The sequence below is a fragment of the Zosterops lateralis genome, assembly GCF_965231275.1.
Source record: "Zosterops lateralis genome assembly, chromosome: 36".
Taxonomy (NCBI): Eukaryota; Metazoa; Chordata; class Aves; order Passeriformes; family Zosteropidae; genus Zosterops; species Zosterops lateralis.
Window position 1 is genome coordinate 1,719,435 of NC_139796.1, and position 24,075 is coordinate 1,743,509.

A 24,075-nucleotide genomic window follows, 5' to 3' on the forward strand; every position below is an offset into this window, starting at 1 on the left:
TAGTAAATAACTGTTCTTCCTATTCCCGTATCTTTGTGTGAGAGCCCCTTAATTTCAGAATTATAATTTGGAGGGAGGGGGCTTGCAGTCTCCATTCCAAGGGAGGCCCGAGCTTTCCGTAGGAGACACCTGTCTTTCCAAACTAAGACACTGTGTGAGAGCTGTGTAAGGGGTGTGTAACAGGTGTAACAATTGTGTAAGGGGTCTGTAACAGATGTGTAAAGGCTGCGTGCAACAGATGCGTATCAAATGCGTAAGGAGTGTGCAACAGATGTGTAACAAATGTAATGGGTGTGTAAAGCCTCCCCACCCCCCCAGCAGCAGCCACTCCCATTTCTCAATGAGTTGATGCTCAATTTTTCTCCATTTTATGCTCAAATCATTTCCAAAATACAAAAATATCCCAGGGGGGAGGGGCAGCCCCAGGACCCCCTGGGGACAGGGACAGGGTCCCCCCCAGGGGGTCAGTGCAGGGGGGACACAGGCTGACAGTGTGTGACAGGGGTGACAGGAGTGACTGTGTGTGACAATGTGTAACAGGGCATGACAGGGGGGACATGGGGTGACAGTGTGTGACAGCATGTGACAGTGTGTGACAATGTGTGCCAGAGGGTGGCAGTGGGGACATGACAGTGACAGGGGTGACAGAGGTGACAATGTGTGACAGTGTGTGACAGGCTCAGATTGGCACCAGGGGCACAATGGGGGGGGGTCTGTGCCATGTTTGGGGGGGAACACCCTGGTGCTGTCCCTGGGGGGGACATCGGTGTCCCCATGGAGGGGCTGGGAGGGTTTGGGGGGCTCCTTTTGGGGGTGGTCCCAAAAATGAGGAGGGAGGGCACCCAGCCCAGGGGGGGGCAGGACAATTGGGGAGGGTCCCCAAAACCTTTGGGAGGCTCCCATGGTGGTGGAGGGGAACAACTGATCAGGGGGTCTGGAGTTGGGGGGCACCCAGGCCTGGGGGTGTCCTGAGGCAAGGGGGAACAATGAGGGAGGTTCCCCAGGGCACTTTGGGGGTCCAGCAACTTTTTTGGGGGAGTGTCCAGCTTTTGGGGGCATTCCCCAAACATGAGGGGTCCCCAGGCAGAGTGATCATTGCAAGGGGTCCCTCAGGGCCAGGGGGTCCCCAGTTCTGGGAGGTTCCCCAAATCATGGGAGGGCCCAGTTCTGGGGGGTTCCCCAATCCCTGAGGGTGTCCCCAATCAGGGGTGTGTCCCCCACTCAGGGGTGTAGCCAATTGGGGCAGTGTCCCCAATAGGGGTCCCCAATCCTGGGGTGTCCCCAGATGGGGGGTCTCCAATGTGGGGTTCTCCAAACAGGGGGTTCCCCACTCAGGGGGGTCCCCAAGGGAGGGGTCCTCAAGGGGGGTACCCTACTCAGGGTGTCCCCAGGGTGGATCTCCAACGGGGTGTCCCCGGGGGGGGGTTCCCCAGGGTGGGTCCCCAAGGGGGTGTCCCCAGGGAGGGGTCCCCAGGGGGGTCTCTATCCCCGCCCTGCCTTGGCGTCCCCAATGGCGCCCCAGACGTCGAAGACAAACTCATCGGGGAAGGCGAAGTCCCCGAGCTGCGAGTCCAGAGCCTCGGCCAGCGCGTCCGGGTCCCGCGCGTCACGGCCCAGCTCCACCATGGTGGCCGCTGTGGGGACACGGGGACATCAGGGACACAAGGACATCAGGGACATCGGGGACATCAGGGACATCGGGGACATGGGGACATCAGGATATGGGGAAAGGGACAGTGATGTCAGGGGCACAGGGACATCAGGGACATGGGGACAGGAGGAACATTGGGACACTGGGGACATGGGGGACATGGGGACATCAGGGATATGGGAAAAGGGACAGTGATGTCAGGGACATGGAGACATTGGAGACTTTGGGGACAGGGACAGTGATGTCAGGGGCTGGGAACTTCAGGGACATGGGGATATGAGGGACATGGGACATTAGGGACATTGGGACATTTGGGACAGAGACAGCACGTCTGGGTTCCTCGTATCACAGCCCAGCTCCACCATGGTGGTGGCTGTGGGGACATGGAGACAGTGATGTCACGGACTGGGGACATGGGGCACATGGGGACATCAGGGATGTGGGGAAAGATCCCAGGGGGTTTTGGGGCTCCCCGGGGGCTTGGGGGGTCCAGTAGCTTTGGGGATGTCCTGGGGAGGGTTCTGGGGGGGTCCCAGGGGATTTTGAGGGGGGTCCCAGGGGTCTCCCCCCCTTGCTGTCCCAATGTAACTCCTGAGCAGAGCCTGGGGCATTTGGGGCTATTGGGGCAGTTTGGGGGGGCTCTGGGGTGATCCCGGGAGGGTCCCCAGGATTTGGGGGGCTCACCCAGCTCGCTGTCCCGGATGCCCATGTAGCTCTCCAGCAGATCATCCACCTTGGCCACCGCGCGCTCCTCGAAGGCTGACGGCTGGGGGGACACAGGGGGATTTTGGGGGAGTCCCCAAGGATCCCAGGGGAGTTTGGGGGTCCTCAAGGGAGTTTGGGTGGTCCCAGGGAGATTTTGGGGTGTCCCCATAGGATTTCGGGGGTCCTCAGGGGATCCTGGGTGTCCCTGGGGGTTTTTGGGGGTCTTGGGTGGATTTTGGGCTTCCCATGGATATTTTGGGGTTCCCATGAGTACTTTAAGGTGTCCCAGCCCCTTTTTGAGGTGTCCCATGGATATTTTGGGGTGCCCCAGACCATTTATGGGGTGTCCCAGCCTGTTTTTGGGGTGTCCCATGGATATTTTGGGATGCCCCAGCCCGTTTTTGGAGTACCTGCTCCTGCAGCGTGGCCGGGCCCCTTGAGCGCAGCCTCAGTGTCCCCCGGCCCGAGCCCAGCGAGGGGAGCCCAGCCCGGCCCCCCGAGCGTGGGGGGAGAACGTCTGGGACAGGGACAGGACAGGGATGGGGACAGGGACAGGACAGGGATGGGGACAGGGACAGAGACAGGGACAGGGACAGGGACGGGGACAGGGACGGGGACAGGGACGGGGACGGGGACAGGGACGGGGACAGGGACGGGGACAGGGATGGGGACAGGGATGGGGACGGGACAGAGGGACAGGGATGGGGACAGGGACGGGGACAGGGACAGGGACAGGGATGGGGACAGGGACAGGGACAGGACAGGGATGGGGACGGGACAGAGGGACAGGGATGGGGACAGAGACAGGGACAGAGACGGGGACAGAGACGGGGACGGGACAGGGACAGGGACAGGGACAGGGATGGGGACGGGCACAGGACAGGGATGGGGACGGGGACAGGACAGGGATGGGGACGGGGACAACGACAGGGACAGGACAGGGACAAATTCAATCCCAGTTAATCCAAATTCAATCTCAGTCCAATCCCAGTTCATGCCAGTTCCATCCCAGTTCAATTCCAGTCCAACCCCAGTTAATCCCAGTTTAATCTCAGTGAATTCCAGTTCAATCCCAGCTCAATCCCAGTTCAATCCTATTTCAATCCCACTCTAATCCCAGTTAATCCCAGTCTTCGCAGTACCCACCCCACATCCGCCGTGCTCTGTGAGGCTCAGCTGGAAATGCTGCCCGTGGGGCAGCTCCAGTTCAATCCCAGTCCAATCCCAGTCATTCCTAGTTAATCCCAACTCACTCCCAGTCCAATCCCAGTCCCTCCCAGTCCCCTCAGTACTCACCCCACGCCCTCCTGGGCTCGGTGAGGCTCAGCTGGAAGTGCTGTCCGCGGGGCAGCTCCTGCAGCAGCCGGGCCACCTCGAAGTGCCGCGCCCCCACCAGGCTGCGCCCGTCCAGCGCCTCCAGCACGTCCCCGACCCCGACCTGCGGCGTGCGCGCCATCACCGAGCCCTCGCGGATCCGCTGGGGACACCGGGGACAGCGGGTCACCGGAGGGGACACCGGGGACAGCGGGTCACCGGGGGGGACACCGGGGACAGCGGGTCACGGGAGGGGACACCGGGGACAGCGGGTCACGGGGGGGACACCGGGGACAGCGGGTCACGGGAGGGGACACCGGGGACAGCGGGTCACCGGGGGGGACACCGGGGACAGCGGGTCACGGGAGGGGACACCGGGGACAGCGGGGACACTCGGGTGTGTTCAGGGTGCAGAACAGCACCAGGGGGAACACACAGGGGACAGCGGGTCACCAAGGGGACACACCGGGGACAGCGGGTCACGGGGGGGACACACCGGGGACAGCGGGTCACTGGGGGGCACAGGAGGCACCAGGGTCACCGAGGGGACACACAGGGGACAGCAGGGTCACCAGGGGGGCACAGGGCATAGTGGGGACACTCGGGTGTGTTCAGCGTGCAGAACAGCACCAGGGGGAACACACAGGGGACAGCAGGTCAGCGGGGGGGACACACCGGGGACACTGGGGTCACTGGGGGACACACAGGGGACAGCGGGTCACCGGGGGGACACACAGGGGACACTGCAGTCACTGGGGGACACACAGGGGACACTGGGGTCACCAAGGGGACACACAGGGGAGAGCAGGTCAGCGGGGGACACACACCGGGGACACTGGGGTCACCAGGTGGGACACACAGGGGACACCGGGGTCACTGGGGGACACACAGGGGACAGCGGGTCACCGGGGGGACACACAGGGGAGAGCAGGTCACCACAGGTGCACAGGGGACACCAGGGGGGGACAGGGCACCTGGGGGGGCTGGGGACACTGGGGTCACTGGTGGGGGCTGGGGTCATCTTGGGTCATCTGGGAGGGCTGGGGGCACCAGGGGTCACCTGGGGTCACCTCAGTCACCTAGGGTCACTTAGGACCATTTGGGGTGAGTTGGAGCCACCTGAGGTCACCTGGGGTAATCTGGGGGACCTGGGGCCACCTCCATCCACCCAGGTGCCCCCTCAGGTGTCCCCAGGTGTATGTCCCCACCCTGAGGCACTGCCTGTCCCTCTTCCAGCACCTTCAAGTGTCCCCAGCAGTGTCCCCAGCTGTCCCCCGGTGTGCCCCAGGTGTGTCACCTTGATGAAGGTGTATCCTGTGCTGTTGTCGGCGATGGTCAGCCCCAGCCCCTGCTCTCCCATCACTCCCAGGTGTGTCCCCATGTGTCCCCAAGTGTGTCCCCATGTCCCCAGGTGTGTCCCGCCTTGATGAAGGCATATCCTGTGCTGTTGTCGCTGATGGTCAGCCCCAGCCCCTGCTCTCACATCACTCTCTGCACCCCCAGCTGTGTCCCAGCTGTCCCCAGGTGTCCCCAGGTGTGTCCCCAGGTGTGTCACCTTGATGAAGGCGTATCCTGTGCTGTTGTTGGTGATGGTCAGCCCTGGCCCCTGCTCTCCCATCACTCCCAAGTGTGTGCCCAGGTGTCCCCAGGTGTGTCACCTTGATGAAGGCGTATCCAGCCCCGTTGTCAGTGATGGTCAGCCCCAGGGCCTCCTCAGACTTGAGCACCTGCACAAGTTTGGTGCGGCCGCGCGTGTGGGCGAAGATGAAATCCTCCAGCCCGATCTGCCCGCCCAGCAGCTTCTCCATGTCCACCTGCGGCGTGTTCAGCGTGCAGAACAGCACCTGGGGACAGCGGGGACATGGGGACATCAGCTGGGGACAGGGACAGCACCTGGGCACAGGGGGGACATGGGGATATTGGTGTGTTCAGGGTGCAGAACAGCATCTGGGGACAGCAGGAACATCACCTGGGGACAGCGGGGACATGGGGACATCAGCTGGGGACAGGGACAGCACCTGGGGACATGGGGACACTGGGGACATCAGCTGCGACAGGGACAGCACCTAGGAACAGCGGGGGACAGCTGGGAATGTGGGGACAGCACCTGGGGATATAGGGACACTGGGGATGTGGATGTGTTCAGTGTGCAGAACAGCACCTGGGGACAGTGCGGGACAGCAGGGACACAGGGACAGCACCTGGGGACTTGGGGACATGGGTGTGTTCAGTGTGCAGAACAGCACCTGAGGACAGGGACACTCGGACATCTGGGGACACCTGGGGGTCCCGGAGCAAAGAGGGGACAGGGCACACTCAGACACTGGGGACTGTCCCTCCCAGTGCCTTCCTAGTGCCGTCCCAGCCTCTCCCAGTGCCATCCCAGATACTCCCAGTGCCTTCCTAGTGCCATCCCAGTCCCTCCAGTGCCATCCCAGTCTGTCCCAGTTCCTCCCAGTCCCTCCCAGTGCCATTGCAATCTCCACCACTGTGCTCCCAGTCCCTCCCAGCGCCCTCCCAGTCTCTCCCAGCGCCCTCCCGTTGCCCAGTCCCTCCCCCAGTCCCTCCCAGTCCCCCCAGTGGCCCCGGCCCGCACCCACCTCTCCCGGGGGGATGCCGAAGGCCTCCCCGATTTTCCCGTACAGCTCCCGCACGTTCCCGAATCCCTCCACGCGGCCCGTGGGGGAGCCGTGAGCCAGCTGCGTGTGGAACACCAGCCGCGGCCGCAGCGCTGGAGGGGGCGCCGCGACACCCCCGGCCCCTCCCGGGCCCCCGCCGGGCTCCCCAGGGGCCCCCCCGCGACCGCCGGAGCCTTCCTCGTTCTCCACCAGCGGCGGCGGCTTCTTGCGGCGGCCCAGGCCCAGCGGCATGGGGGGGACTGGGGGGGCTTGGGGGGGTCTGGAATGGGGTCTGGGGGAGGGGGGGTATGAGGGGGTTGGGGTGGGGTGTCTGGGAGGGTTCCGGGGGGTTCCGGGAGGGGCTTTGAGGGCGTTTAGGTGGGTCTGGGGTGGGCTGGGGGGAGCCTGAGAGGGTTTTGGGGAGCTCTAGGGGGGGCTGGGGGGGGGTATTTAGGTTGGTTTGGGGGTTTCTGAGGGAGTCTTGGTGTGCCCGGGGGTGTTCCCGGGGGGTCTCGGTGTGTCCGAGGGGGTCTCGGTGTGTCCGGGGGGCTCGCAGGCAGTTCCGGTGGGTTTGGGGTTCGCTGCCCCCACCCCGATATTGGGGGGGATCCTGCGCTGCTTCGGTGGGGGCTGGGAGGAGAGAGAGGAAACTAAGGCACGGTGCTGGGGGTGGTTCCCGAGATCCTTGGAGCACTCCCGGGACCCGCCCTGAACCTCCCGCACCCCCGGCCCGGTTCCTCCCCAGACCCGTGGTACTCCCAGCCCCCCTCGCGTGCCAGTCCCGACCGACCTCCAGGCGCACCGCAACCCCTCCCCGGTCCCCACGCAGTCCCAGCCCCCCAGAGCTCGGTCCCGGTCCCGGTTTCGGTCCCGGTTCTGATCCCGGTTTCGGCCCCAGTCCCGGTCCCGGTCCCCCCTCACCGGCCGGGCGCTGCTGCCGGAGCGGCACTTCCGGGAGGGCGTGACCGAACCCCGCCCGGACCAATCAGAGGCACCGCCCCTCCCCCTCCTGACCAATCAGCGCCACGGCCCCGCCCCCCCGGCCAATGGGAGGTGAGGGGGGGGCAGGAAAGGGCTCGGCCGCTCTTCCCTCCCCCCCACCACGCCGCGGGCAATGGGCGCGCCCAGCCTCGCGCCCCCGCGCAGCCAATCAGGAGCCGGTACGGAGCGTGCCGGGGGCGGGGAAAAGGGGCGGGGCCAATAGGGGAGCGGCCGGGGGGCGGGGCCAGGCGGGCAGAGGGGCGGGGCCGGAGCCCAATGTGGGGGACATTGGGGAGGGGTCCAGAGGAACCCCATTGGGGAAGGGCAACAACTCCCAGACCCCATTGGGGGAAACAGCCTCCAAACCCCATTTGGGGAGGGGGCGAGAACGGATCCCAAAGGGGGGGTTCATTGGGAAGGGGTCCAGAGGGACCCCTGGGAGGGGAAACAAGTCCCAGGCCCTTTTAGGGACGGGGCAGCAACAGAGCCTGGGGAGGTTATTGGCGAGGCGTCCCAAACCCGATCTGGGGACACAGACCCCATTTGGGAAGGGGGCGGCAGGCCTCCACTTTAGGGAGGGTGAACAGAGCCTGTCTGGGGGTCCGCAGACTGTGGGGGATTTGAGGGGACGGAAGTGCTCCCCCTATCCCTGGGCCCCCCTAGTCCCCCCGGTGCCCCCCAATCCCCCCTCCCCGGACAGACGGACCGGGCCAGGTTTCAGCGCTTTCTTTTATCTCGGACCCTTTTCCAGGCGGTTCCACCCCAAAACCGCGAGGGCCCCGCCCCCTCCCCCCCCCGAGCCGCCCGCGGCCCCCCCACACCCCCCCAGGGGTGTGTCCCCCGAGATGGGGGCTGGGTAGGGACACGACCCCCCCATACCACATGGACCCCCCCAACCCTGAGAGGGACCCCAAAAGAGGGGGCAGGGAGACCCCCAGAGTGGGGGGGGAGGGGACATGGGGACCCCCCCCCACAAACACAGCCCTGAGAGGGGGGGAGAGGCAAGGACACCTGGAGACCCCCAGAGCAGAGAGGGGGGGACAAGGACACCTGGAGACCCCCAAAATGGGGGGACAAGGACACCTGGGGACACCCAAAGTGGGGGGACAAAGACACCCCAAGACCCTCAAAGCCACCAAAGAGAGGGACAAGGACCCCCGAAGACCCTCAAAGCCACCAAAAGGAGGGACATGGGGACCCCCCCAAGACCCTCAAAGCCACCAGAGGCGGGGGGACAAGGACCACCCCCCCAAGCCCCTGACCACCAATGTGGGGTCAGGGCAACAAAGGCACCCCGAGAGCACCCAAAGCACAGAAATGGGGTGACAGCGACACCCCCAGACCCCCAAAAACACCTCGGGATTCCCCCAGGCCACAGCACAAAGGTCACCTGGACCTCCACACTGCAGGGCGGGACAGTGGGGACAAAGCCACTCCAGGACACACCGTGTGAGGGGGGTGAACCCATGACCCCTCCGAGCTCTGGGACTAGGGACAAGGACACCCCAAAACCCCCCAGAGGTGGAGGTGGGGGGTGAGGACAGCGAGTCTCCTGACCCCCAGTGACCACCAGGGTGACCCCAGAGTGACCCCAGAGTAACCCCAGAATGACCCCAGAGTGACCCCAGAATGACCTCCAGAGTGACCCCCAGAGTGACCACCAGGGTGACCCCCGAGCGACCTCCCGGAGGGACTCCCAGAGTGACTTCTCAGTGACCCCAGAGTGATCTCAGAGTGCCCCCAGAGTGACCTGAGTGACCCCTGAGTGACCCACAGAGTGACCCCCGGCCATCCATGGTGTCGTGCCACCCCCCAGAGTGACCCCAGAGCGAACCCAGAGTGACCCTCGAGAGTGACCCCAGAGTGACCTCCCTGAGTGACCCCAGAGTAACTCCAGAGTGACCCCCAGAGCGATCCCCGAGTGTTCCCTGAGCACCCCCGAGTCCAGCCCCCCCAGGCCCTCCGGGCGGGGTTTTTGGGGGGCGGCCCTAGAGGGGCAGGATCTGCTCCAGGAGGGTTTTGGAGGCCGGGGGGATCCTGTCCGGGAACTTGATCTCGAACTCGATGACGAGGTCCCCGCGCTGCTCGGGGCAGCGGGGCAGGGGCAGCCCCTCCCCCGGCACGCGCCGCCGCACGCCCGGCTTCAGCACGTCCTGGAACACCATGGGCATGGAGCGGCCGTCCAGCGTGGGGACTGTCACCGTGCAGCCGCACAGCGCCTGCGGGGACACCGGGGGGACATTGGGGACATTGGGGACTGTCACCGTACAGCCGCACAGGGACTGCAGGGGACATTGGGGAACACTGGGGGCATTTGGGATATGGAGGGAAATGGGGCACATGGGGGGAAACAGGGGAAATGGGGAACAAGGAGGGACACAGGGGATATGGGGGACACGGAGGGACATGGGGGGATATGAGGGGACACAGGGGACATAGAGGGCACGGAGGGACATGGAGGGACACATCACTGCTGCACTGAGGGAGCACCCCAGCATGGCCCCACCGTCCTGAGTGACCCCAGAGTGACCCCCCCCAATCACCTACAGTGTCCTGCCACCCCCTGAGTGATCCCCAGAGCGACCCCAGAGTGACCCCACTGACCACCCCTCGTGTCCTCCCACCACCCAGACTGACCCAGCTGTGATGTCCCCACCTGGTGTCCCCCAGCCAGACCAATGGCCCTGATGTCCCCACCAAGGCTGACCCCCTCCCCCACCAGAGACAGTTGTCCAGCCCCACTGTCCCTGCTAGACCAGCCCGGCCCTGATGTCCCCACCACCACCAAAGCCAACCCCGCAGTGTCCCCACCAGGACCATGCCAGCCCTGACATCACACCAAAAACAACACCCACAATGTCCTCAGTGCCACCAACCCAAGCCCAATGTCCCCACCACCACCAAGACCAACCAACCTCCAGTGACCCCACCACTGCCAGCCCAACCCCAGCGTCCCTCCGAGACCAACCCAGCCCCCATGTCCCCACCTGACATGCCCACTGCCACCCACCCACCCACCCCCAATGTCCTCACTGCCACCCACCCCTGACATCCCCCCCACCACCCACCACCCCTGGTGTCTCCACCAAGACCCCCAATGACCCCACCCACCACCTATGATGTCCCCAGCAAGACCAACCCAGCTCAATGTCCCCATCCAATGTCCCCACCCAGCGTCCCCCTGAGACCATCCCACCCCCAATGTCCCCATGACCACCTACCCACCCCGATGTCCCCACCAAGGCCAATCCAGCTCAATGTCCCCACCTGATGTCCCACCGAGACCTCCCCACCTCCAATGTCCCCACCACCACCCACCCTGATGTTCCCTCCAAGGCCACCACCACCCCCAAGTCCCCTCATGTCCCCCCCATGTCCCCCCCGTCCCCCCCGTCCCCCCTGTCCCCCCCGTCCCCCCGTGTCCCCGTGCTGCCCCACCTCGCGCAGGCTGATCTTGGCCGGGTAGACGATGTCGGAGCCGTCGCGGCGGAACACCTCGTGCGGCTTGTCCTTGAGCACGAACACCACGTCGGCCGGGATGTTGTTGGGTGTCTGGTCGCCCTCCTTGGGGAAGGTGATCTTGGTGCCCTCCTTCCAGCCACGCTTCACCTCGATGGTCAGGATCTTGTCCTCCTTCCTCACCGTCTTCCCGTCGGGCGCCAGGCGCTTGTGCGAGATCTTCATCTTCTTGGTGCAGCCGCTGTAGATCTCCTCCAGCGACACGCGCAGGTCGTACAGCACCGGCGGGTCCTGCTTGCGGCCCTCGGGCCCGCGGCCCCGCGGGAAGCTGACGCTGCCGAAGCCCCCGACGTGGAAGGTGCTGAAGGCCTCGTCACCGTCCTCGTCGTCGCCGTTGCGCTGCACGAAGAAGGTGTCGAAGGGGTTGCGGCCGTCGAAGAACTCGGCGAACATGGCGTGCGGGTCGCCGCGGAACGTGTAGGTGAAGGTGGGGCCGTTGGAGCCCCCCGGGCCGGGGGTCGGGGCTCCCCCTTTCAGCCCTGGGTGTTGGGGTGGGGAGTGGGGGGAAGGCGCCCATCAGCCCCCCCGGCCGCCGCAGGGCGCGGGCTGAGCCGCGGGCAGGGCGTGGGGCAGGTCAGGGCGTGGGGAACCGGTTCTGCCCGTGGCGCCGACGCCGCTGACGGGCCCCGGACGGGCCCCAACAGGCCCAGCCGGCTCCAGCGGCCCCCCCCCGGCACACCCCGGCGCCCTCCCCGTTCCCCCCCGGGCTCCCGGACTGGCGCCGGCCGTCCCCAGCCCCGGCACCACGGGTCACCCACCCTGGAGTCCCCCTGTCCCCAGCCCGTCTCTGTGTCACAGCTGTCCCCACCTCCCGCCCACGCCCCCCAACCCCCCATCCTGGCCCGGTGCCCCCATCACCTGCCCTGTCATCTGTCCTCACCCTTGGCCCTTGTCACCTGTCCTCACCCCCTGCCCCTGTCACCTGCCCCTGTCACCTGTCCTCACCCCCGGCCCCTGTCACCTGTCCCTGTCGCCTGTCCTCACCCCCGGCCCCTGTCACCTGTCCCTGTCGCCTGTCCTCACCCCCGGCCCCTGTCACCTGTCCTCACACCCTGTTCCCACCCCCCGCCCCCATCACCTCCCTTCCCCCCGCCTGCGTCCCCCAACACTCCCTCCTCTTTACCCCCCAATTTCCCTTACCGACCCCCACCCTGACCCCCCCCATTGGCGCCCCCAGACCCTCTTTACCCCATCCCACCTCTCCCCTGCCCTCCACGTGCTCCCTGCGACCCCCACGCCTCCAGCCCCCCAACCCTCTGTGTCCCCTCCTGTCCCCCCCCTCTGCACCCCAGCCCCCGGCCCCGCCGCCCCCCGGCCCCCCGGTGCCGCCGCTCACCCTCCTCCCCGTACTTGTCGAAGATCTCCCGTTTTTTGGGGTCGCTGAGCACGTCATAGGCCTCGGCCACCTCCTTGAAGCGCTGCTCGGCGCCCGGGGAGCGGTCCTTGTCGGGGTGGCAGCGCAGCGCCTGCCGCCGGTACGCGCGGCGGATGTCGGCGGGGGAGGCCCCCCGGGACAGCCCCAGCGTGCGGTAATAGTCCTTCCCCATGGCCGCGCCGACTGCTCTGGCACCGGGCACGGCGAAGCTCCGCGGGACGGGCACGGGGAGGGAGCCGGGAGGGGCGGGGGGGACGGGGAGGGACCGGGGAGGGACCGGGAGATGGAGCAAGGATGGGAACGGGGATGGGGCAGGGATGGAGCGGGGAGGGACCGGGGAGAGAACGGGGAGGGAGCGGGGAGGGACAGAAGGATGGGGCAGGGATGGAGCGGGGAGGGACAGAAGGATGGGGCAGGGATGGAGCGGGGAGGGACCGGGGGATGGAGCGGGGAGGGAGCGGGGAGGGACCGGAGTTGGAGCAGGGATAGAACGGGGAGGGAGCGAGGATGGGGCAGGGATGGAGCGGAGAGGGAGCGGGGAGGGAGCGGAGGGAGACCGGAGTTGGAGCAAGGATAGAACGGGGAGGAAGCGGGGATGGAGCGGGGAGGGACCGGGGATGGAGCCGGGAGGGACCGAGGGATGGGTCGAGAAAGGGGTGAAGCAGAGGAGGGACCGGGGAAGGAGCCCAGGGGACCAGGACGGATCGGGAAAGGGCCGGGAGAGAGCCCGGGGATAGATCAGCGCAGGAACCGGGAGAGGGATCGAGGAAGGCGCCAAGGAGAGACCGGGGGAGATCCCAGGAGAAGGATCGGAAAGGAGGCAGGGAGAAGGGACGGGGAAGGGAACGGGATCGGGACCGGGGACGGGACGGGGATGGAGCGGAGATGGGAACGGGGGTGGGAACGAGGTGGGGGGGAAGGAGGCGCCCGAGGCTTGCCGGGAGCTGTCCCTGTCACCCCCAGTGACAGCTTGACCCCGTCACTGCCGGCTGTCACCACCGTGACACCGTCTGGAGCCTCTGCCCACCCCCCGCAATGTCCCTGTGGGGGTCCTCGGTTCGGGTGACACCTGGGGCAGGACCCACAGGGTGACAGTACACCTGGGGAGCTTGGGGGACCCCGGGGGACATAAGGACAGGGGACACAGGACATGGGGACAGGGAGGACATGGGGACACGGGTATCGGAGACCTGGGGGCAGGTGGCCAAGGGGACATGGGGACACAGGGAGGGACAGGCCCCTCCACCCCATTATCCCCATGACCACGAGTCTCCACAGCTCCACGTGTCACTGTGTCCAAATGTCCCCTGAGTCCCAAAGTGTCCCCAGGCCATACCACATCCCCCTGGGTCCAGAGGTGTTCAACCTGCTCCACCCCGGTCTGTGTCCCTACGTGTCCCCAGGAGCCCCAGTTCGCTATGACCGCCCCCCCAGGACCCTCCAGGCTGCCATGATCACCCCAGCCCCCCATCCCTCAGACCCCCGTGACCCCCTCATCCTCCATATGACCCCCCAACCCCCCAGGGACACCCAGACACCCCTGACCGCCCCAGTTCCCCAAGCCTCCCTCCCCCCGACCGTGACCCTTCAGGCCCCTGTAACACCCCCAGACCCCCCCAGGCCCCTTTAGACCAGCCCAGACTCCCACGCCGTTCTTGCCCCGCCCACTGCCCGCCTCTGCCGTGAGCCTATTGGTTGTTCTGACCATCACTCCACCAGCAGCCCCTCCCCTTCTGCGATCCCATTGGCTGTTCCGGCCGTCATTCCACGCCCCGCCCCCGCCTCCTATTGGCGGAGCCCCCCTCGGGCGTTCGCGTCGCCCCGGCAACCAGAGCGGCGGGAAGGGGCGAGCGCGAGGGCGGGGCCGCGGGCTTCTGATTGGCCGCGCCGAGCCACACGCGCGGCGCCGATTGGTCACGCACGAGGCCCCGCCCCCGCTGGCGAACGGGGCGGGTCACGTGTGGGCGGCGGGGGCGGCGGGAGCGGCGGAGCGCAGCGGCCATGAAGCACTACGAGGTGAGGCGGCCGCGGGGCCCGCGCGGCGGGGCGGCCACAGGCACCGAAGCGGCCCCGAGAGCCGGTGCCGCCGGCCCCGCACGGAGCGCTCGCGCCGACCTCGCGGAACCCGCGCGTTCCGCCCCGGGGCACCTGGGACACACTCTGCGCATGTGCATGGGGGCGGTGGCGATCTGCGCATGCGCCTCATAGCGAGATGCCCTGAGGCGCCGGGGGCGTGGCTTGGTGCAGGGGTGGGTGTGGCCTCGGGAGGGGTGGGCCCTAGGGGGCGTGGCTTATGGTGCCGGGACCGTCTGGCGTCCGGGAGGTTCCCAAGGGTCCGGGGAGGTCCCAGAGGGTCCCGAAGGGTCTCGGGCAGGTCCCGCGGTGGCAGCAGGGCCCGGACGGGCCGGAGTCACCTCGGGGCGGGCCCCGTCCCCGCCCTCCCCCCGCTGGCACCACCCGAGCCTGTCCTGGCACCGTCACTGTCGCTGCCGCTGTCACTGTCACCGCGCTCGTGGTGGCTCCCTGGGCACGGCGCGGGTAGCCCATGATGTCACCCCCCCCCCGGCGGTGACAGAGCGTCATCGGGGTGTCCCCAGGGGTGACAGAGCCCCGTCCCAGAGTGACAGCCCCGTCCCGGTGTCACCGCGTGACGTCACCCCGCTCCCCCCTGGAGCCGCCGGCGGGTGACAGCGGCCACATGGCCCCGGCCAGCTCTGTCCCCTGCCTGGGGCCACCGGGGCTCTCGGGGAGCCTGGGACCCGCTGCTGTGGGGGGTGTCCGGCCTCACCTGTGACACGTCCTGCCCTGTCCTGTCCTGTCCCCTCCGGCCACTGTCCCCACCCCCCGTGCGTGCCGGGTCACTCTGTCCCTCCCGTGGCCACTTCCAGGGCCACCTCCGGGGCCACCTCCAGGGCCACCAAGCGGGGGGGGAGGGTTTATATTTAGCGGCCGGCGGGGCCGATCGGGTTTCGGGCGGTGACATGGAGGTGGCAGTGCCACCCCGCGAGGGGGGCGCGGTGTCCGCGGGGCCCGTGCTGGGGCTGTGGCCGCCCGTGGCCCCCAGCAGGCGGCCCAAGAGATCGGCCGTGCTCTTCTTCGAGGTGGAGATCCTGGACGCCCGCACGCGGGACAAGCTCTGCTTCCTGGACAAGGTGAGGGGGCTCGGAGGGAACAGGGAGGGGACAGGGAGGGGACACGGGGTGGCCCGCCGCCCATGACTGCCTCTCGCTGTCCCCAGGTGGAGCCTCAGGCCACCGTGGCAGACATCAAGAACCTGTTCAGCAAAGCCCGTGAGTGGGGACGGGGACAGGGGACAGGGACAGGAGGGGACAGGGACAGGAGGAGATAGGGATGGGGATAGGGACGGGGACAGGAGTGGGGATGGGAATGGGGACAGGAGTGGGGACAAGGGTGGGGACGGGGACAGGGGCGGGGATAGGGACAGGGAGAGGGACAAGGAATGGGAATGGGGACAGGGATGGGGACAGGAAGAGGGATGGGGACAGGAACAAGGTTTGGGATGGGAATGGGGACAAGAATGGGGTTGGGAGCCCCCAGAGCAGATGAGGATCCTCAGTGTGGCTGGGGACCTGTCACAGAGCCACCATGGTCATCATTGTCATCAGAGACCCGTCATGGGGCCGTGGCCACCTTCATTGTCCCCTCTGTGGCTCTGTCCTCACAGTGCCACCATTGCTGTCCCCTCTGTCCCACAGATCCCCAGTGGTACCCAGCGAGGCAGTCCCTGCGCCTGGACCCCAGTGAGTGTCACCGTGGGATGGGGTGTCCCCAGCTGTCCCAGGTGTCCCCAGAGTGTCCCCAGCTGTCCCCAGAGTGTTTTCCAGGTGTTCCCTACAGGGTCCCCAGCTGTCTTCTGATGTTCTCCTCCTGTCCCCTGAGGTGTCCCTGGCTGTCCCTGTTTTCTCTGCAATGTTCCCAAGTGCCCTCACTGTCCCCTGCTGTCCTCCCACTGCCCCCACTGTCCTCCCAGGTGTCCCAGGGGTGTCCCAGGTGTGGTCAAGGTACCTCCCAGGTGTCCCCCCAGATGTCCCCAGGTACCCCAGGGATGTCCCAGAGATTTCCCCAGGTGCCCCAGGGATGTCCCCAGGGATGTCCCAGGGATGTCCCAGGTGTCCCCAGGTGTCTCCAGTCCCAGGGATGTCCCCAGGTATCCCAGAAGCCCCAGGGATGTCCCCAGGGATGTCCCCAGGTGTCGCAGGTGCCCCAGGTGTGTCTGTCCCCAGAGGGTCGCTCGCTGAAGGATGAGGATGTGCTGCAGTCGCTGCCCGTGGGCACCACAGCCACGCTCTACTTCCGGGACCTGGGGGCACAGATCAGCTGGGTCACGGTGAGGGCTGCCACGCTGTCACCCTCTGTCACTTCTGTGTCCCCTGTGTCACCCTGTCACCCCCTGTATACCCCTGTGTCCTCTTGTCCCACCCTCTGTCCCTGTCACCCCATGTCCCTCTGTCTCCATCTCCATCCTGGCTGCTCTTGTCGGTCTCCATGCCCCCCCTGCTGTCCCTGTGTCCCTCTGTCCCCATGTCCCTGATGCTGTCCCTGTGTCCCCTCTGCTGTCCCCACATCCCTCTGTCCCTCTGTGCTTCCAGCCGTGTCCCTCCCGTGTCCCTGTGTCTCTCTGTCCCTCTCTGTCCCTCTGTCCCTGCTCCTGGGTGTCCCCTGTCCCAGGTGTCCCTGACTGTCCCCTCACCTGTCCCAGGTGTTCCTGACCGAGTACGCTGGTCCCCTGCTCATTTACCTGCTGTTCTATTTCCGGGTCCCCTTCCTGTACGGGCCCCGCTACGACTTCACAGCCAGCCGGCACCGCGTGGTCCAGTGAGACACGGGACAGGGGACACACAGGGGACACACAGGGGACATGGGGACAGTGGGGACACACAGGGGACATGGGGGCACAGCAGGGACAGTGGAGACACTGTGGGGATATGGGGATGATGGGCACAGTGGGGACACTGAGGACAGTGGGGACATGGGGACAGCAGGGACATGGGGACACAGGGGACATGGAGACATGGGGGACATGGGGGCAACGGGGACATGGGGACAGTGGGTGGGGTCTGGCAATGAGAGGACTAGGGGGGTCTGGGAAGGGACATGGTGGGGACACTGGCCAGGGTGGTGGGGACGGGGGAAGGTGTCTCCAGTGTCCCCCCATGTCCCCCCCGTGTCCCCAGCCTGGCGTGCTGCTGTCACTCCTTCCACTACGTGAAGCGGCTGCTGGAGACGCTCTTCGTGCACCGCTTCTCGCACGGCACCATGCCCCTGCGCAACATCTTCAAGGTGACACTGCCACCCCTGTGCCACCTGTGACTGCCCTGGCACCGCCCTGGCATCTGTGTCAGCACTGTCCCCTCCTTGTCCTGTCTCTGTCCCCACCACTTCTCACAAGGCCCCTGTGCAACATCTTCAAGGTGACAGTGCCACCTGTGACACCTGTGACACCTGTGCCACCCTGGCACTGCCCTGGCACTTGTGTCACCACCCTGTTCCCCCAAGAATCACCGCTGTCCCCTCCCTGTCCCCACCGCTTCTTGCAAGGCCCCTGTGCGACATCTTCAAGATGACAGTGCCACCCGTGCCATCTGTGCCAGTTCCCTGGCACCTGTGTCACCGCCGTCTGCCCCCAGGAGTCACCACTGTCCCTTCCCTGTCCCCACCGGGTCATCCCCCCCGCCGCCTCTGCTTCAAGGTGACACCTGGGGCAGTGCTCTGTCCCCTCCCCGGCCCCCACCCAAGTCACCTCTGCCATCCCCTGTCCCCACAGCACTGACCCTGTGTGATGTTTTCGAGGTGTCCTTGTCACCTCCCTGTGCTCCCAAGGCCACCCCGCTGTCCGTGTGTCCTGTCCCTGTCCCCCTCAGCCACCCCTGCCTGCCACTGGTGTGTCCCCAGTGTGTCCCCAACGTGTCCCCAATGTCCCCAGAACTGCACCTACTACTGGGGCTTTGCTGCCTGGATGGCCTACTACATCAACCACCCACTGTACACGCCACCTGGTGAGTGACACTGTCACTGTCATTGTCACCTGTGTGTCCCCACTGTCCCTACTACATCAACCACACACTGTACCCACCCTCTAGTGAGTAACACTGTCATTGTCATTGTCACCTGTGTGTCCCCACTACATCAATCACCTGCTATACATACCCCCTGGTGAGTGACATTGTCACTGTCATTTTTGCCTGTGTCCCCCCAATGTCCCCATCACAGCCCCCCTCTGCTTACACCCCCGTGAGGTTCTCTTGTCCCCTGTCCCCTCTGTGTCCCCACTGTCCCCATCACACCACCCTGCTCATGTTCCCCTTGTCCCCCTGTGCCTCCAGGGGACATGTGGGGGGTGTGGCTGTCCCTGTCCCTGTCCCCCCTGTGTGCCCCTACATCCACAGGGGACACTGGTGGTTGTCCCTGTCCCTGTCACCCCCGGGGGTGTCACTGGGAGTTGTCCCTGTTACCCCCAGGGGTGTCACTGGGGCTTGTCCCTGTCACCCCCGGGGGTGTCACTGGCCACTGGCCATTGTCCCTTTCCCTGTCCCCCCCAGGGGTGTCACTGGGGCTTGTCCCTGTCACCCCCGGGGGTGTCACTGGCCACTGACCATTGTCCCTTTCCCTGTCCCCCCCAGGGGTGTCACTGGGGCTTGTCCCTGTCACCCCCGGGGGTGTCATTGGCCATTGTCCCTGTCCCTGACCCCTGTGTCCCCTCAGCCTACGGTGACGAGCAGGTGAAGCTGGCGCTGGCCGTGTTCCTGGTGGGTCCCTGATGGGGAGATGGGGGGGTCCCAGTGGGGGCTGGGGGGGTTTGGGGGAGTTTGGGAGGTCCCAGTTAGGGCTGGGGGGAGTTTGGGGGAAGTTGGGTGGTCCCAGTGGAGGCTGGGGGGGTTGGGAGGGTCCCTGAGGGGGTTTGGAGGGGTCCCAGTGGAGGCTGGGGGGACATGAGGGAGTGAAAGGGGGGGGGTGGGGCTGAGGGGGGGCAGGCACTGGGGGGTCCCAGTTGAGTGTTCTGGGGGGTCCCAGGGGGGTCCAGGCACCACCCCCCGCCGAGGGTCCCCTGTGACCTCCCTGTGCTCCCCTCCCAGTTCTGCCAACTCGGGAATTTCTCCATCCACGTGGCCCTGAGGAACCTGCGCCCTGCGGGTGAGGGGACACCGGGGGGACATGGGGACATGGGGGGGACACAGGGACACCAGGATGGACACAGAGACACCGGGATGGACACGGGGAGGGCACCGGGGGAAGATGGGGACATGGGGTGGACACCAGGGGGAACAGGAGGACATGGGGGGGACACGGGGACACCAGGATGGACATGGGGAGGACAGTGGGAGGGACACAGGGACATGGGGGGGACACCAGGGTGGGGAACATGAGGACATGGGGACATGGGAGGGACACAGAGGGACATTGGGGACACCGGGGGAGATGGGGAGATGGGGGGGGACATTGGGGACATGGGGGATGTTGGGGACACGATGGTGCAGAGGCAACAAGAACATGTGGGAGCAGCCATGGGCTGGCAGGGACATGGAGGGTGACACCTGGGCAGGGGGTGGCCTGGGGGGTGGCCTGTGTCTGGGGGATGTCACTGGTCTGTCACCATGTGTTACCTGTGTCTGGGAGATGTGACTGATCTGTGACCCAGCTGTGACCTGCGTCTGGAGGTGTCCCTGAGTGTGCCCCATGTCCCATGGGCTGTCCCCACTGTGTCCCCATGTGTGACCTGTGTGTGACCTGTGTGTGCCCCATGTCCCACGGGCTGCCCCCGGTCTGTCCCTGTGTATGACCATGTGTGCCCCATGTCTGGGGCTGTCCTTGGTGCTCTCATGTGTGACCCATGTCTGGGGGCTGTCACCTGTGTGCACCCCGTGTCCCATGGGCTGTCCCCACTCTGTCCCTGTGTGTGCCCCGTGTGTCACCGTGTGTGCCCTGTGTCCGGGGCTGTCCCCCATGGGTGTCCCCATGTCCCCCGGCGCAGGCTCCAAGACCCGGAAGATCCCGTACCCCACCCGCAACCCCTTCACGTGGCTCTTCCTGCTCGTGTCCTGCCCCAACTACACCTACGAGGTGGGGACACCGCGGGGACAGCGTGGGGACATGGCCCTGGGGAGACATGGCTCTGGGGACACTGGGGGGGGGACACAGCCATCGGGGGGACACGCCCCTGGGGACACCGGAAGCAGGGGGACACTTCCTGGGAGGGCATTGGAGGGGATGTGGAGGGTGGGGACATCCTGGGTGGGGCAGGGGAGGGTACACTACTGTGCTGGGGGGGGTCACTGTGGTGCAGGACGGCAGGGGAGGGGACATGGGGGGAGCTGCTCTTTGTGGGTGACAACACCCCCCATGGGTGACACCTGCAATGGGTGACACCACCAATGGGTGACACCCCTCCCCTCCGGGTGTTTCCCTCCAGGTCGGGTCCTGGATCGGTTTCACCATCATGACCCAGTGTCTGCCTGGTGAGGGGAGGGGACACCAGGGACAAGGGAGGGGCTGGTGGGGGGCTGGCACCCTGAGACCCTGGCTCTGTGTCCCCTGTCCCACCCTGGGATCCCTGTGTCCCCTCCATGTCACCTCCCATTCCCAAAGCTCCCACCTCCGCCCCATATTTTCCCCTCCCCATGTCTCCTGTCCCACCCTGGGGTCCCCTGTCCCACTCTGGGGTCCCCATGTCTCTCCTCCCCATGTCTCCTGTCCTTTGCTGGGGTCCCTTCATGTCCCCTGCGCCCCCATGTCCCCTATACCCCTCCAGGGTCTCCTGTCCCCTCCACGTCCCTGGTGCCATCCCCGAGTGCCCAAATGCCCCTCTGTCCCCGCTGTCCCGTGTCCCTGCTGTCCCCTGTGCCGTGTCCCCGCGGTGACAGCGCTGTCCCCGCAGTGGCGCTGTTCTCGCTGGTGGGCTTCGTGCAGATGGCGATCTGGGCTCAGGGGAAGCACCGCAGCTACCTCCGGGAATTCCGGGATTATCCCCCCCTGCGCTCGCCCATCATCCCCTTCCTGCTGTGACACCGCGGGGACATCAACCTGCAGTGTCCCCTCCCTGCTGTGACACTGAGGGGACATCACCCACTGTCCCCTCCCTGCTGTAACACCAAGGGAACGTCACCCACTTCCTGCTGTGACACTGCGGGGACAGCCCCTAGTGTCCCTTTCCTCCTGTGACACTGCTGGGACAGCTGTGCCCTGTGAGGACACCCTGGGGACACCCTGCCCCCGTTGTCCCCTCCCTGCAGTGACAGCTGGAGCAGTCCTTGGAGACACTCTGATCTGTCCCTGTCAGTCCTGCCCTGAGCCTTGGGGACAGTGTGGGGACAGGGGACACACGCTCATTGTCACCCTGGTGCTCACAGCAGGACATGGGAACGTGGTCCCACTGTCCCCAGCCCTGGTGTCCCTCCCTGGTGGCAGTGTCACCTCCAGGGTGCCATCCCCAGTGGCTGCGTCCTCAGTCACCAGGGACAGCAGTGGCAGTGCTGAAGCCACCGCTGGTGACAACACGGTGTCACCCACGAGTGGCTGGTGACCACAGCCTCTGCCCAGTGTCACCCCCAGTCCCCACAGGTGACAATAAATTACTTCCCCCCAGCTGTGTGTGGCCTGTCATTGTCCCATGCCAGGGGACACCGGGGGGTCACAGCCACCCTGTGAGGACAACCCTGCTGTCCCCACACGCAGTGACGAGCCAGTGCCGTGTCACTCGGAGGGTTTATTGCGCGGGGGTGGCCTCGTGTCCCCATCACCGCAGCGTCCCCGGGTGTCCCTCGGTGTCCCCAGGTGTCCCTCAGTGTCCCCAGGTGTCACTCGGTGTCCCCAGGTGTCACTCGGTGTCCCCGTGGCGCCGCCGGATCCGCTGCTGGCGCTGCTTCAGGCGCCGCTCACGCTCAAACTCCTTCATGCGCATCACATAGCTGGGGACAGGTGGCACCGTGTCACCCCCGTGTCACTGCTGTGCCACCACCATGTCACCACTGTGTCACCCCCAAGCCCCTCCCACATCCCCCCATGTCCCTGTCACCCCCCAGACACGCCCCTGTCCCTGTGTCCCCCCCTCCACCCTGTCCTTGTCCCCAATTCCTGTCACCTCATGTCCCTGCAGTGTCCCCAAAGTCACCTGTCCTCAGTCCTGTGTCCTTGTGTCCCCTCCAGCCCCAGTGTCCCACATCCCCCCATGAGCCCTCATGTCCCCTCACTCGTGGTACTGGCAGCTGTCCTAGCTGTGCCCTCCCACGTCCCCCCGTGTCCCCGTGTCCCCGTGTGTCACTCCTTGTGCTGGCAGATGTCCCAGCTGTGGCAGAGGGTGTGGCAGCCCCATGTCCCTGTGTCCCGCCATGTCCCTGTGTCTGTCTCCTGGTGCTGGCAGCTGTCCCAGGTGTGTCCCCCCACGTCCCCCCATGTCTCCATGATAGCTCCCTGCTGTCCCCATGACATCCCCCCATGTCCCCTTGTCCCCATGATGTCCTCCCCTGTCCCCCCATGTCCCCGTGTCTCACTCCTCGTGCTGGCAGCTGTCCCAGGCGTGGCGCAGGTCGTGGCAGCCCCAGGGCACGGGGAAGTTGTCGCGGTGGCAGCGCAGCAGCCGCAGCAGGTGGTGGGCACAGTAGTCCCTCTGCTCCAGGGGCACCCGGCCTTGTGCCAGCTGTGCCGCCGTGGCCACCATGGCTGTCACCAGAGGGGACAGGGACACGTCAGAACCCAACAGGGACGGGGGGACAGACAGGAGGGACAGAGGTGTGATGGAGGTGGGGACACAGGGGGACACGTGGAAACACGGGGTGGCAACTGCAGGGACATCAACACACAAGTGGTATGTGGGGAGACATGGCAGGGGTGTGACAGGGGTGGGGACACGCACAGGGGTGTGACAGGGATGGGGACACGCACAGGGGTGGAGACAGGGGTGTGACAGGGATGGGGACACGCACAGGGGTGTGACAGGGATGGGGACACGCACAGGGGTGTGACAGGGGTGGAGACAGGGGTGTGACAGGGATGGGGACACGCACAGGGGTGCGACAGGGGTGGAGACAGGGGTGTGACAAGGGGTGGGGACACGCAGGGACACTCACAGGTGTGACAGGAGTGCGGACACACAGAAGGATGTGACAGGGGTGTGAAAAGGGGTGGGGACAGGGAAAGCCGTCACAGCAGCGCCAGTGGCACCCGCGGGGCACACGGGGACACGGGGGGGACACTGCGAGGGGACACGGAGGACACAGGAGGTGGCACCGGGAAACACGCGGGGGGGTGGCGCCGGAAGGTCACCGGGGTCACGCGAGGGCGGGGACGCCCCAAGGCCACCGCGCCCGCGGCCCCCGATGTGTCCCCGCGCCTCCCCCTCCCCGTGTCCCCCCGGTGTCCCCGTGTCCCCGCACTGACCGCGCGGCTGGCGGCGCGGCATGCCCAGATCGGCGGGGAAGGACGGCATGTTCAGCGGGTCGGGCTCGGCCTCCGCGTCCCACAGGTACCGCCGCGTCAGGTGAGCGCCCATGGCGGCGGGGCCGGGCCCGGCAGCGGCGCAGGCTCCGGGAACGGGGCCTGGCAACGGCGGCGGAACCGGAAACGCCGCGGGCCGGAAGCGGCGGAACGGCGACGGTGGGACACGGCCCTGGGGACTGCAGCGCCCCCTGGCAGCCGGGAGGACCTCCAAACCCCCCTAAACGACACCGCCCCTCCCAAAGAACCCCACCCCCCCAAAAAAAACTCAACCCCTCTAAAAGAAACCTCAACCTCCCAAAAAAAAACCCCAAAACTCCCCCAACCCCCCCCAAAGAAACCCTCAAACCCACAAAAAAAACCAACCCCCCCAAAAAAATCCTCAAGCCCTCCAAAAAGCCCAAATTCCCCCCAAAAAACCCCATAACTTATCAAACCCACAAAAAACCCTCAAACACACAAAA

At 66.1% G+C, this 24,075-nt stretch overlaps 4 protein-coding genes across 5 annotated transcripts; 1 reads left to right on the forward strand and 3 right to left on the reverse strand.

Annotated features, from left to right (window-relative positions):
* Nucleotides 1-352: 352 nt before the first annotated feature.
* Nucleotides 353-6,540, reverse strand: GIPC1 (GIPC PDZ domain containing family member 1; the record flags this gene model as incomplete). Its single annotated transcript, XM_083882012.1, has 6 exons — nucleotides 353-1,634; nucleotides 2,336-2,417; nucleotides 2,767-2,873; nucleotides 3,653-3,833; nucleotides 5,329-5,514; nucleotides 6,271-6,540. The coding sequence occupies 6 exons, from the start codon at nucleotides 6,538-6,540 to the stop codon at nucleotides 1,483-1,485; spliced, it is 978 nt and encodes a 325-aa protein (XP_083738138.1). The 3' UTR covers nucleotides 353-1,482.
* Nucleotides 6,541-9,240: 2,700 nt separating this feature from the next.
* Nucleotides 9,241-12,335, reverse strand: DNAJB1 (DnaJ heat shock protein family (Hsp40) member B1; the record flags this gene model as incomplete). The annotated part of the gene is made up of 3 exons (XM_083881830.1): nucleotides 9,241-9,488; nucleotides 10,708-11,267; nucleotides 12,125-12,335. 3 exons carry the CDS (start codon nucleotides 12,333-12,335, stop codon nucleotides 9,258-9,260), a joined length of 1,002 nt encoding a protein of 333 aa, XP_083737956.1. The 3' UTR covers nucleotides 9,241-9,257.
* Nucleotides 12,336-14,103: 1,768 nt separating this feature from the next.
* TECR (trans-2,3-enoyl-CoA reductase) lies at nucleotides 14,104-21,756 on the forward strand. 2 transcript variants are annotated; one of them, XM_083881907.1, is made up of 13 exons: nucleotides 14,104-14,179; nucleotides 15,265-15,315; nucleotides 15,402-15,453; nucleotides 15,880-15,924; nucleotides 16,408-16,511; nucleotides 16,884-16,999; nucleotides 17,359-17,464; nucleotides 18,108-18,180; nucleotides 18,887-18,930; nucleotides 19,258-19,315; nucleotides 20,154-20,242; nucleotides 20,592-20,637; nucleotides 21,057-21,756. In XM_083881907.1, exons 1-13 carry the CDS (start codon nucleotides 14,165-14,167, stop codon nucleotides 21,182-21,184), a joined length of 927 nt encoding a protein of 308 aa, XP_083738033.1. In that variant the 5' UTR covers nucleotides 14,104-14,164; the 3' UTR covers nucleotides 21,185-21,756. The 2 variants fall into 2 exon arrangements, with proteins under 2 accessions (XP_083738033.1, XP_083738032.1); XM_083881906.1 differs by having other exon boundaries at nucleotides 18,904-18,930.
* A 108-nt stretch (nucleotides 21,757-21,864) lies between these two features.
* Nucleotides 21,865-23,743, reverse strand: NDUFB7 (NADH:ubiquinone oxidoreductase subunit B7). Its single transcript, XM_083881921.1, has 3 exons — nucleotides 23,555-23,743; nucleotides 22,669-22,837; nucleotides 21,865-22,086 (listed from the first exon to the last, which is right to left on the reverse strand). Exons 1-3 carry the CDS (start codon nucleotides 23,664-23,666, stop codon nucleotides 21,996-21,998), a joined length of 372 nt encoding a protein of 123 aa, XP_083738047.1. The 5' UTR covers nucleotides 23,667-23,743; the 3' UTR covers nucleotides 21,865-21,995.
* Nucleotides 23,744-24,075: the final 332 nt, after the last annotated feature.

Coding starts and splice junctions, on each gene's coding strand:
- TECR (XM_083881906.1), top strand. Junction 16,512..16,883: donor CACAGATCAGCTGGGTCACG/GTGAGGGCTGCC, acceptor CACCTGTCCCAG/GTGTTCCTGACCGAGTACGC. Junction 18,931..19,257: donor TGGCGCTGGCCGTGTTCCTG/GTGGGTCCCTGA, acceptor CTCCCCTCCCAG/TTCTGCCAACTCGGGAATTT.
- NDUFB7 (XM_083881921.1), bottom strand. CDS start 23,666: ATGGGCGCTCACCTGACGCGGCGGTACCTGTGGGACGCGGAGGCCGAG. Junction 22,838..23,554: donor GCCGCGCCGCCAGCCGCGCG/GTCAGTGCGGGG, acceptor CTCTGGTGACAG/CCATGGTGGCCACGGCGGCA. Junction 22,087..22,668: donor GACAGCTGCCAGCACGAGGA/GTGAGACACGGG, acceptor ACCTGTCCCCAG/CTATGTGATGCGCATGAAGG.